The sequence below is a fragment of the Eubalaena glacialis genome, chromosome 16 (genome assembly GCF_028564815.1).
Source record: "Eubalaena glacialis isolate mEubGla1 chromosome 16, mEubGla1.1.hap2.+ XY, whole genome shotgun sequence".
NCBI classification, from domain to species: domain Eukaryota; kingdom Metazoa; phylum Chordata; class Mammalia; order Artiodactyla; family Balaenidae; genus Eubalaena; species Eubalaena glacialis.
Genome location: NC_083731.1, coordinates 86,700,218 through 86,712,868, shown reverse-complemented (window position 1 = coordinate 86,712,868; position 12,651 = coordinate 86,700,218). Strand labels below are relative to the sequence as shown.

Genomic DNA, 12,651 nt, shown 5'->3' with positions numbered 1-12,651 from the left:
AATGTAAACAGCAGCTCGAGGCTACCATATTGGACCCAACTCTGCATGCCACCAATATCATCCTCCTGGATGGATTGCTACAATCGTTTCCAAACTGGAATTGCATCTGTTATTATTCTGTTCTTGGTCGTCCAGGATCTGTTCTCCCAGAAAAGCTGGACTATTCCCTTAAGAACATAACTCATACCATTTTACTCTCTGGTTTCCTGTCATAGTTAACAGAGAAATTCAAGCTCCTCACCATGACCTACGTTAATTGGCCCCTTCTTACTGTCTGGGCGCTCTCCCCAGAGTCTGCAGCCAGACTGGCCTTTGTGATGGTCTTTGAGCTCAGCATTGCTGTCTGTATTCAGACTGTTGGCCAGTCCTCTGCCTGGAACGCTCTAGCCCAGATGTTCATTTAACTCACTCCCTTCAACTATTCCCATCTGCTCAGATGTTACCTCCTCAAACAGATTTTTCCGGGACTCCCTGTCTAAAATAGCAGCCCCGTCCCTCTCTATTCCATACCTTCTACGTCTTCGTGGCATTTACTACACCTGACATTGTATTGTGTATCTATTTGTTGGTGTGTTTTTGTCTTGTCTCCCTCACTGTACTGGGAGCTCCACGAAGACAGGGATCTTGTCTCCCCACTTCCTGCTTTAAAGTAGGCTTTAAATAAATATTTGTCCTGTAAATAAAAGACTAATGTTACCCCTTTCACAGCTATCATCTCTGTTAGAATCAAAGCAATGGTCTCCTGTCTAATCTCAAGTGTTTCTTTATTGAGGCTTTTCTTTAAAAGTGTCATCTTTATTATTAAAACAATCTTAGGGTCGGTTACTAAAATGCGAACCCTTACAGTTTTGAATAGCTATTTGCTAATACATCAACTTGTGGCCTTCTTGAACTTAACGTAGCCTCTTCTTTACTTTTCTGATCATTGTTTTCCTTCCTTCCTTTTTAATGAAGTCCTGCCTGAGTTTTGATTCTCCCTTCACCATGTCTCCCCTAGGCTTTGAGATTAATCCTTTTTAAGTCAGTGGCCACCCTAGGATAACTCTTACGGTCCCCAGGAGCAATGCCTGAGTTTAGGCCAGTACCTAACGCAGCCCGTGATGTCACTTTGTGGGTTCATCTGTCCTAATCCACAAATTTACTTATCTAGAATTAGGAGAAAGGGCATGCCCTGTGGCTGGATCCAGGGTCCCACAATTACCAGATTTTCCCTGTGATGGTACTTGATCCTTATGGTGTTTGCGAAAACTAAAAGGATCTTGATTCTTTAATAAGAATCAGATTCTTCAACAAACAGTTGGGTAAATTGGTGAGCCAAAATATGTGTGTACAACAGCTACTGGGTTGGAAATTTGAACAGAAAAATCCCTATACACTTGGCCTGTAGGCCACAGATGAGTATAAAAGAGAATAAAAGGGGATTGGCAGTGTCACCCAAAGAAACTATTTCTGATCTTAAAACAGACTTTAACCCCTCAGGGTAAAAACCAGACTTTTCACAGCAGGCTAGCTGACCTGGACTAGACAATTCTCTTAGAGTTCTGCCTTAGTGATTGTTATGTACATTGTAATAGTCATCCTTAACGAAGAAAAAATTGGAAAGCTATAAAATTAAAGCTTCAGAATCCTAGTTGTATTGTCTAGGCATCTCTCATTGGGTTGTTTGCATTCACCCATTTGTAGACTCCAGAGGTTCACGTAGAAGTTGACAGAGAACACAAGTAGTGAATATTCTTTTAAATTCTCTGAGTTCAGTAATCATGAACTCATTTTGTATCATGTAGTTATCTTCTGCTGTTGGCCTATAATTCCAATTTAGCAAAAATTAAAGACGAATAGTAAATGAACACATGGAAAAGGTCTAATACTGGCACCCACAAAGATAAATTAATATGTTTTTATACTATTCCTTTTTCTAACTGACAAAAGGGAGATTTGAATCTGTATGAAAATGTAAATTTCCACACAGATCTAGTGTTTGGTTGTTTGGTTTGTTGGAAACCTGATTTTGTTTGTTTGCTTCATTTGGCAAAAATATAAGGTGAAAAAATGCAGAGTTAGAAAAAGGAGGCATTAGAATCACAGACAATGCAATTTTCGAAATTCCCTTACATTTTGATAAATGTCTCTAAAGTTCTGTTTTTACATTCTGAATAAAATAGATTGCAGTGCTCTGCTCTGGAGGGTAATTGTAACCTCTTTGTTTTTCAGATACTGTGTTGGCCAATGGTCATGCCACAGACTATTTATTTGTTGGAAATATCGTTTATACGGTAAGTTTACCTGTTTATTGAATCTTTCTTAGATGGCACATGTGTGGGTTTTACCTCTCCCTTTAAAGAAAACCTTTGTCATTATGACTTATTTCACATCTTTAAACTATATATTATAGATTCCTTATCTTGCCTGGCAAAAGGAATAAAGCTACCCTTTTCTGTTTCCTCCAAACTCTGTCTCTGTATTTCTATTCGCCATCGGTGGACAGGGGCCGAGATTTGGCAACACTTAGAGGTCAGAGTGATTGTGAGATGCTTACCTCATATTTGAGTGAAGGTTATGCAGAGTTAAGATTTCTGGACAGGTGATCAGCAGATTTCCCCATTCTTCAGATGACCATTTCACATGTACTTGGGGGGGGGGGGAAGAAAAAAAAAACCAACACCAAGGGAAGGTGATTTCTCCCAAATCTTCCAAGCTAAGAAAAGGGCAAAGTAACTACTACTTGTGAGAAGACAATCACTAAAATGAGGGCTTTTCTTATAAGAACCTGCCTGTAATTTTCCTAAAAGTGACCCCCAGAGAATTAGCTACCAAGATGGCACTTTCAAAGTCCAGCTGCCATGGAGAAACTGCTTCTGGGGAGGATTTGGGATTTCTTCTGGGAAGTGAAAATAAGTGAGGATAACGCATTTCCCAAATTCCTCTCTCTTTCACAGTATGTTGTTGTTACTGTTTGCCTGAAAGCCGGTTTGGAGACCACAGCTTGGACAAAAGTAAGTTTTCTCTAGAATTATTTCTCTATCCACTACAGATATTTTTTATGGTGTAGTATCTTCTTAAGCCCCAGGAAAACAGTAAACAATATCTAGCTGTCTTATTTTAAATTTTGCATGTAAAAATTGTGGTTTGACCTTTATCAGGGCACATTTGCCATCCAGAGTTCCCTGATGATTCGTTTGCTGAGCACTTAATACAGTTCTAAGCTGTTAACAGCTCATTTCCAATGTATACGTGCGTTGTATTAAAAACAAAATCACTCACACAAAGGAAATACAGAAGGACAGAAAGAGGAATTTTTAATTTCCATAATTTTACCACCAAGAGATAGTTACTGTTAATATTTCCTGTATAACCTTCCAGACTTTGTTCTCTGTGTATATTTTTAATAAGACAACGTATTACAAAACACAGAGTCTGGGCTTCCCTTTTGGCGCAGTGGTTAAGAATCCGCCTGCCAATGCAGGGAACACAGGTTCGATCCCTGGTCCGGGAGGATCCCACATGCCGCGGAGCAGCTAAGCCCACGCGCCACAACTACTGAGCCCGTGTGCCATAACTACTGAAGCCCACACGCCTAGAGCCCGTGCTCCACAACAAGAGAAGCCACTGCACCACAATGAAGAGTAGCCCCTGCTCGCTGCAACTAGAGAAAGCCCACATGCAGGAACAAAGACCCAACGCAGCCAAAAAAAAAAAAAAATATATATATATATATATATATATATATATATATATATATATGTACTTCTACAAGGTCATAGTTCATGATTAAAGAGTATTGAGTTTTATCAATATCCCATCCCTTATTGAATCAGTCCCCAGTTTTGGACATTTTGGTTATTTCCAACTTTTGAGGATTATGGCCAATGTTTCACATTCATCTCTGCTGTTTAAATAGGCTTCTAATTCTGTGCTCATTAATTGGGGGCAGGGTGGGAGGTGAATGTGGAAGCAGAGAATTCGTTGAGAGACAGAGGCAATGAATCCAGGTGAGAGCGGGTAGTGGCTTAGCCTGGGGCGTGAGGAGGCGGCGAGCAGTGGTCGGATTTTTTAAAAAGCTGACAGAGGCTCATGATGGATTAGATCATGGAGTGTGGCTGAAAAGAAGTCAAGGATCATCCTAGCAAGAGGACAGAGGAGAAGAAATTCGCAACTCAGTAGATGCTCAAAGTGTTGTCATTAATATCCATTCCAAATTTTTTAAAAGTTCTTTGGAAAATGAACAATCAAAGTCTCAAAATGATAAATAAACCCATCTTGTTCGTTCTGTCTGTCCCACGCCCTCTTACTAGAGCAATGATACTTTATTTATTCCGCTCCAAAGTGGAGCGAACACTGGCGAGGGACAGAGAGGGGCCTGGTGACACTGTAGGATGGGTCTACAGGACGGTCAGCTGTGGTGGAAAAAGCACTTTCCTCTTCAGGATAGTTTGGGGCTACTAGTTACTTAAACTCTCAACCGGTGTCTAGTAGAAATCTTTCCATAAAGAACGGTGGCGTGGACCCAGGGCTCCTGCAGCGGGTGGTGTTCAGGTGGCTACTGGGTCGGCAGAGAACCCTGCCTGAGTGTCTCTTTTCTCCTGTAGTTCAGTCACCTGGCCGTCTGGGGAAGCATGCTCATCTGGCTGGTGTTTTTTGGCATCTACTCAACCATCTGGCCCACCATTCCCATCGCTCCAGACATGAAAGGACAGGTCAGTGCTATTAACTGTGGGTGGGCTTTCCGTGTCTCAGGACAAGCTGGTGTCTCCTGCTTCCGTCAAAATGTATCAGGTGGGAAACAAACCAAATCAAAGCCCCTGGAAGAGATTGTCCAGGCCACAGAAATAGCACTGGAAATTTTAACTGTTACATAAACTGTCGACTTAAATCCTCTGACCTACCCAGTGTGTCCACATTTCCTTAATGAATTGCGTGTTAATTATAGGTCTCATGTGTACGGTTCACGGACTTGGAAAACAGGAGATGTTTTGAGTCATTCATAACCCCATGATTATACTGATTGTAGTTTCGATGTTGGGTATTAGTATACTTTGATTAGTTGATAATTAGTCACCTGTAAAAGATAGATCTAACCACTCTATTAACCAGATAATTAATTAAGCAGAATATCTCATTGTTCATCTCTTAACTGGAGAGGCTGAGATTGAAGACCATTACGCTAAAATCTAAAATCCTTTAGATTTTATTTTTTTCGTCTTTTATATTATCTTTGTCCAGTGTTTGAGGTGGAGCCATCAGCACTGACACCCTGGATCTTAGGATCCCACAGGATCGGGTCTGAAGAGAACCTTGAAAGCCCTGGGTTCCAAATGCCCTCTGTTTATAAATGAAGCTGTAAATTTTGTTTTACAGGGAGATTTTTCAGGGTTTACAAAAGAATATGTGATTGGTAGTAAGGGACACAGAACGTTTATGAAGACATTGCATTTTCTTTTTTCTTTACATCTGAACTCCTTTGGAGGCCTCTGCGCTGGCGGTCCCTGGCTGGGCGTGCCCCTCTTCACAGGGCAGGCGGTCGTGGGGCAAGGGCAGCATCCCGACTCTAGTCTGTTCCCTGGGTTCCCAGCACCCCGAGTCTTCCAAATGGCCAGAAGCCTACTCGCCAGGCCTGCCTGCTTCTCTCCCCGGATCCAGGCCCAGAGCGCACCCTTGGGCCCAAGGACAGCTCTTTGTAGGGGGGTGATGTGTGCTGGGTCCACTGGAGGTTTGCTCTGGGACACCCACCCACGTTTGCATGAGGACGCTTGTACCGTGAGTCAGAACCAAGCGTGGGGAGAGAAGGACTGTGGGTTGGGGGCTTCTGCTGGTTCCTGCCCCAGGGCTACATATTTTAGGGGCAGGCCTATGCATGGCACATCAGGCCACTATCTTTGCCTCACTACTCTGCAGAAATGAGCCCAAACTCTGGGCCTCCCCAAGTCTAGATACATGCCCAGCAGCTGTTCCGTGTGAGGTCATACTGGGTGGGCTGCTTGCCTTTTTTACTTGGTGAATCCACTGATGTACCCCAGGGTGTCTGGGACCTCCTCTGAGTGTGGGTGCTGAGCAGACAGATGTGTCCCACAGGGGTGGCTTGTGTGTCCCCGAATGCATCGTGGCCTTCTCTAAGGCATGAGGACAAACACATAACACACTTTTCAATTCCTTTCCAAATACAAGCGATAGAGGAAATTACAGAACATTGAATGAATCAAGAAGATGGTTTTGTAGCAAAACAAGCATTTCCCAGCAAAGATACTTTATTCACTTAAATCAGTTCTGTTTTAAAGCAAGAAAAATATCCACAATCATGATCACTTGGTGAGGTTTGGTGCCTAGAATATCTGCTTCATGGTCTTTCCTTTTGGTTAAGGATGGATGTGGCCCGATGAAAATTTCATTTGGGGGATTTTGTGGTGCAGGACAATGAAAGGCACCAACTGCTGTGGACAGTTTCCGAAATTAGAGAAGAGTGACAGCTGATAGGATGGAGTCAGCTGACAGGTGACTGGCGACAAAGCCCACTCCTTTGACAGCCCCTCCCAGTGCCCTCCACGGAGGGATGCTCTAGTGACCCCTCTGTGTACGCCGGCACCAGGGACTCCAGTTCAGACATTAAGATGGTCACCAGCCCATCAGGAGGTTGACTTTTGAAGTGTGGAGGGACCATTTACCATGTAGTCACTGACACGCCACGTTTTCAGTGTCCGGGTTGCATGCCCGTGTGGTTCGAAGGCTCAGCATAATGGTGAAATGTCCATAGTTGGGGACTTCCCGAAAAAATCGAAAGAGCTATTCCTACCATCCAAAAGCAAAGAAATTGTAATATTAAATCACATTTCACTTGGGTATAAAAAAATTTTTTTTAACATAAACCACGTCGTTTCAACGTTTTGGTTGGTTGGTCTGTTTCCATGAGGCAAATGATGTTGTTTTGAAATCAGCCATCTCTGGCTGAGACTGAGGTTTGCATTAGACATGGAAGGAGATATTACTGCAGTTTTCACATCCCGGGGCTGCTGGGTGGGTAATCCGCTGTCTGTGTTGAAAGAGCTCTTTCTTTTCTCTCGTCTTGCTCCAGGATGGAGCTCTTAGTGGAGACAGGGTGTCAGAAAACAATGTCAAGGCCAACTTTAATGCTCCTTCACCTGGTGTCTGCCGCCATCATTCTCTGAAAAGTGGTAGAGAAGTATTTTTTTTATTTTATTTTTTTTTTTTTTAACACTTATGAAGAATCACTTGGGTGGAGAGTGGCTAAACAAGCCTGAAGTCTCAGACAGGCTTTCTTCTGTCTTCAGAGGGGTGATGTACTGTCATAAAGAAAGAGGGGCAGTCAGTGACAGGAGGCAGCTCCTTTGGGGGAAGTTGAAAATATGGCCGAGCCATGTACATCCCTTTCGTTCTAGGCTGGTGCTGTGGACTGAATGCATGTGTTCCCCTCAACTTCATGTTGAAGCCCTGACCTCACCCTCCAGCAGGGAGGCAGGGCCTTTGGGAGGGATTAGTGATCTGATGAGAAGAGGCCCGAAAGCCAGTTCACTCGTTCTCTGCAGTGTGACGATACAAGAATCTGAAAATATATGTACATGTGCACACATGTAACTGAATCACTTTGCTGTATACCTGAAACTAACACAATATTGTAATTCAGCTATGCTTCAATTTTTAAAAAATGCTTGACAGAAACAGCAGGAAAAAAAAAAAAAAGATGCAAGAAGTTACACGTCTGCAACCCGGAAGAGGGTCTTCACCAGAACCCAGGCAGGCTGGCACCCTGATCTCAGACACCCAGCCTCCAAAACTGGGAGAAATAAATTTCTGCTGTTGAGAAGACACCCACTTTGTGGTATTTGGTTTCAGCAGCCCAAGCTGACGACGACGGTTGGTGAATGTTTAGGAGTGATGGTATTCTGGGAAAAGACTGCTTTTTAAAAATTAGTGTTGTTATTATTATAAGAATGTTTCTAGTGATTTTTATAAACCATTTCCTTGTCGTTCATGAAGCAGTAGGGTTTTGGCAAAGGAACATGGTTCTTTTGAGCTGTAGAATTAAACTAGTGTCTGGTGGCAAACGGCATTTCTCACTTGGGAGCCGGAGACAGACCTCACACAAAATGTTCTGTCTGTTCATAGCATCCTAAACTGTTGAAAAGATACATCGTTTCTGCCGGGGTTTCCTAAACCAATTCGATTAACTATTTCTTTGTCTTGTCCACGATATGTGGAGTTTTTCTCATGAGGAACAAGGCAGGTTTTGCCCTGAGTGCAAAGGGAGGGAGGGCTGTAGTATGGGGTGGATTTTCCTCCATCAAAGCATCTTTATCTTCCCTGAAGCACCTCACGATGTGTTGCATGAAAGCCAACCAGTGAGTCAGGAAGTCCCACTGGAAATTTCTCGAATCAAAAGAGTCCTCTGGGGCTTCCCTGGTGGCACAGTGGTTAAGAATCCACCTGCCAATGCAGGGGACACGGGTTCGAGCCCTGGTCTGGGAAGATCCCACATGCCACGGAGCAACTAAGCGCATGCACCACAACTACTGAGCCTGCGCTCTAGATCCCGCGAGCCACAACTACTGAGCCCACGTGCCACAACTACTGAAGCCCACGCGCCTAGAGCCCGTGCTCCGCAACAAGAGAAGCCACCGCAATGAGAAGCCCGCGGGCAGCAATGAAGACCCAACACAGCCAAAAATAAAGACAAACAAATTAATTAATTAATTTAAAAAATAAAGGAGTCCTCTGTATCCTTCCTCTCCTGAGAATAGTCAGCATTTGTGGGATCTTAAGGGGACACCCTGTTTTTCCATTTTCCTAGGCCCACAGTGAATTCACCTAAAGTGAATTTAGAAACTTAGAAACTCTGGTTGTGTCTGTCCTGGGTGATGCCACAGCCCTCAGCTGGGGAAAAATATGTGATGATGTTTTTCCATACGGGACCATGTGTTTTCCTTTCTGCCAGTATCATAACCATGGGTTATGTAAGCTTCTCCATGATGGGTCCCCATAGCCAAGGCCTGTAGGTGGAAAATTATCAACGTTCTTTAGCGCAGAGTTGCCTGCTGAAGTAGGGTTTTGAATTAGAGAGGTGAGGAAAACTTGATCTACAACTGGATCAGGAAATGGGCTTTTATTTTCTTCATGTATTTCTCAAGGCTTACTACTCTGGGGGTTTCTGAGGGTGTGCCTCTTATTTGACCTTTGTTTAAAAGTCAAGAGACTTGCCCTAACTAGCTTTGGAGCCTGTGGTAATCACTTAACCTGCTTTAATTTCCTTATCAGCAAAGTCAGAATACTATTACCCGCCCTAATTACCTCAGAGGACTATGGTGGAGATATAATAGGAGTACCTGTGGGAATAGTAAGACATGCCTGTTCTTCTTTATCTTGCAGTGATAAATTATTTTCTTGAGCCTTTATAAATAGGAATATTGTGACTTAAACTCCCATTTCTTTTGGCTAAAGAATTTCAACATTTTATAGGTTCTTTTTTTTTTTCTTTTTGATTTTGTTTTGTTGTTGTTGTTTGTTTTATTTTTAACATTTTATAGGTTCTTGATGTGAATTTTCTTAGTAGGGTCCACTGACCACCTACATCTGAATCATCTGGGCTGCTTGTTAAAATGACAACCTCCTTCCCCACCAAAAAAAAATATGTACTTGAAACACACACACACATACACACACACACACACACACACACACACAATCAGAATCCCTGCACCTGGAGCCCCAGCCTCTGAATTTTGATAAATCTCCAGACTATTCTTCCATTTAAAGTTAGAGAACCCCTGCTCACAACACCTAAAATATGACCCCATGACAATGTTCAAGCCAGTGCTGGGGGTTCCAGGAGAAGACAGCATCTTTAAATGTCCACCAGGGCCCTGTTTCTCTGAGCAGTGGGTCTGTGAGGGCCGGCAGGTGGTGTGGTGTCAGCTGTAAGGCCCCGGCTTTCTAAATAGAGGATTATACCCAAGGACATTACATCGTTCGCCACGGAAAAATAGTCCTCACCAACTCCGATGCTTTTCCTTTAAAGTTCTTTTCATGGCTAGTAAAAGAGGGGGAGTAACTTTCACTTCACTAACTCTGTCTGCAGTGCCAGGCTCCAGGCTCCAGGCTCCAGGCTCCAGGCTCCAGGCTCCAGGCAGCTTCTGGCATAGGACAGCCTTTTTTTTAAATCCTAAATCCAGGACTGAGTTTACTTTTGAGTTTTATATACACACTTTGTATACACAGTGCAAATCCCAATGGACTAAAAGTGAGCAGGAGGAGGGCTGGTTGTCACGGTGCCGTCCTTGGATCAAAGAGATTAATTACTCATCTTCCCTACGTGCTGGCTTTCTCCTGGACTTTGCAGCTGAGCGAGATCTCGGGCCTGGGTATTTTCCATATAAATATAAAAAGAGTGTTTTTGTTTCCAGGTTGCATGTGCTCTAGGAAGTAAGCCGAGAAGCAGGGGTAAGGGCCATCTCTGCTCGGAACATTCCAGAACATTCCAGAACATCTATGTTGGCCAGAGGCCAGCCGGAGGGCCAGGAGAGGACATGTCCTCAGGTTAACTTTCGTGGCGTGGGACATGGTCATTTGTCCCCAGCACCCATCCTGCTTCCCCCTTTGGTGAGGGGCCCAGTTTGTATCTCATTCCAGCTCTTGTGCAAGCGCCCAACTGCTCAGGGAGGCCTTTCCATCCCTGAGTGGAGCAGGGAGCTTGATCCCAACCCCATGCTGTCACGGGTGGTTCAGAACCCTGAAGGAGACGCGAGGAAACATTCGGTGGGGGTTTCTGGCAAAGAAGCGTGTTCGCTCCTGAAAGAAACCCATCAGAGACGTGACTTCTCATGCGCAGCTGGTAAAGTTGCCTGGAGTTGTTCACCACAAGGAGGGACGCTAGCTCCAGAATCCGACTGCCGCTATGAAAGAACTAACAGAAACACCAAAAACAGGGAAAGTCTCTTACACAATTGTCCAGATAGCAGATGCCGCCGGCCTCGAAGGCTACCCCCCGAGAGGGCCCTCCCAGGAGCATCCTGCCAGGGCTGCCTAGCCTCAGTGAGAAGCAGGTGTCAGGAAACCCTCTCCAGCCTCCTGTGGATGTTGGGATGTTTCTCTTACGTTCACAAGTATAAGGGCAACCAAGGAAATAGGCGATTTTTAAAAAACAGGCATTAATATCGCATGTTATATTATACTCAAAGTTAGGTGCTTGTAGATTTATTTAAGGATTTGATAACAAATTACTTGAGTGTTGCAATTATGAGTGTTTTAGATGATAACATCCCAGAAACACCTAATGTGAATATCGTAAATTCATTGGAATTATCTTTAATACAGCAATATTGGATAGAGTTGGTCCTATTTTCCTCAAAGAACGTATTTCAGGAGCGTGTGGCCCGGCTAGGGTGAGAAGTGGTCAGCCTGGTAAGGTAGGAAGTCCTACCACTGGAGACTTGCCTGTTGGTTTGAAATAACTTTCTGAAATAACTTTCTTGTGTGCAGATCTTGGCCAGATAACTGGTTGAAGTCCAGTTTGCATTTTGGTTTTCAACTTGTGCCTTGTGTGTGATAATAAGACTGACTTACAAGAAGGAACATGCTGTGTTTCTGGATGACATTATTATCTGAAAAAATAGCGATATGAACAAAATTAAGAAGGTAGGAACTTCTGGTTTCTACGTGTCTGTACCTCTTGTCACCCACATCCAGGGTCCCTGTATTCATATGCGTTTGCCCCCTTGAAGCCTCCCCACACTAATCCCTAGAAGAAAAATTTAAACTACAACAAAAAGTTCTTCACTGATAATGAAAAGAAAAATCAGAAATGTTCATATGATCAGGGCTATCTAGTGGAGTTCTCATTATAAATATAGGCCTATAAATATTTGGGCTCTGAAGATCAGAAAATTCAGGCATCTGACAAGAGTTCCATCAGAAAATGGCTTTTGTAGTCACTACATGTCATGCCAAGCTGTTTCTGTTTTTCTTTTCCTGATTACCAAACAAGGAAGAAAGTGTGTTCTATGAAATCCGTTTGCCCTTCAGAGTGATTCCAGATTCTTCCAACAGGCAGGGACGGGACCGGCACTCGCTGGTTCCTGGTTGCTTCCTGAAGGTCCGCAGGATCAACCAAATCTGGGTGAACGTGACCCGAGTCAAACTTCTTTCCTATTCACTGCAAATCCTAACAGTGAAAGTGGGATTTGAACTAGATTAACCTAGTGCCTAGGAAATTTACCAAGTTAAGTCTGTTGTTCACAATAGCCATAATTGTGCTATTTCTGAACCTTAGTTTCATCAGGTATAAGTAGTAGATAATATCTATCTTTGGAGTTAATAAGGACATGAAAGAAAATAAGGCATGTAAGTAATAGTAGGTGATGTCTATTGAGAAAGTACTATGTCCCAGACAAAATATATGTTCATATACGTATGTTCTGCCTGTGAAATTACGTATATAATGAGTTAAGCATTTAGCTCATCTGACAATCGACTCTACAACCGTATGAGCAAACGAGGGCTTAGAAAGAAAGAACCAGTACCTTGGTCAGGCTGGGGAGAGGAGTAGCTGGGACTTCCCAAGTCCCCTAGACCTCAGGGTACGAACCCGCACACCTTGTCATGATGGCAAGCACCTAGGGTGATGGTTGGTGCAAACCAGGGGTCAAATAG

General features: G+C 43.5%; 1 protein-coding gene across 1 annotated transcript in view; it reads left to right on the top strand.

Moving 5' to 3' along the window:
- Positions 1-12,651, top strand: part of LOC133076429 (phospholipid-transporting ATPase IB) — a 457,024-nt gene that overhangs the window by 327,550 nt on the left and 116,823 nt on the right. The window contains exons 30-32 of the mRNA XM_061170962.1: positions 2,212-2,273; positions 2,937-2,993; positions 4,587-4,694. Coding sequence (XP_061026945.1) covers positions 2,212-2,273; positions 2,937-2,993; positions 4,587-4,694 — 227 coding nt within the window. The remainder of the gene's footprint in view (positions 1-2,211; positions 2,274-2,936; positions 2,994-4,586; positions 4,695-12,651) is intronic.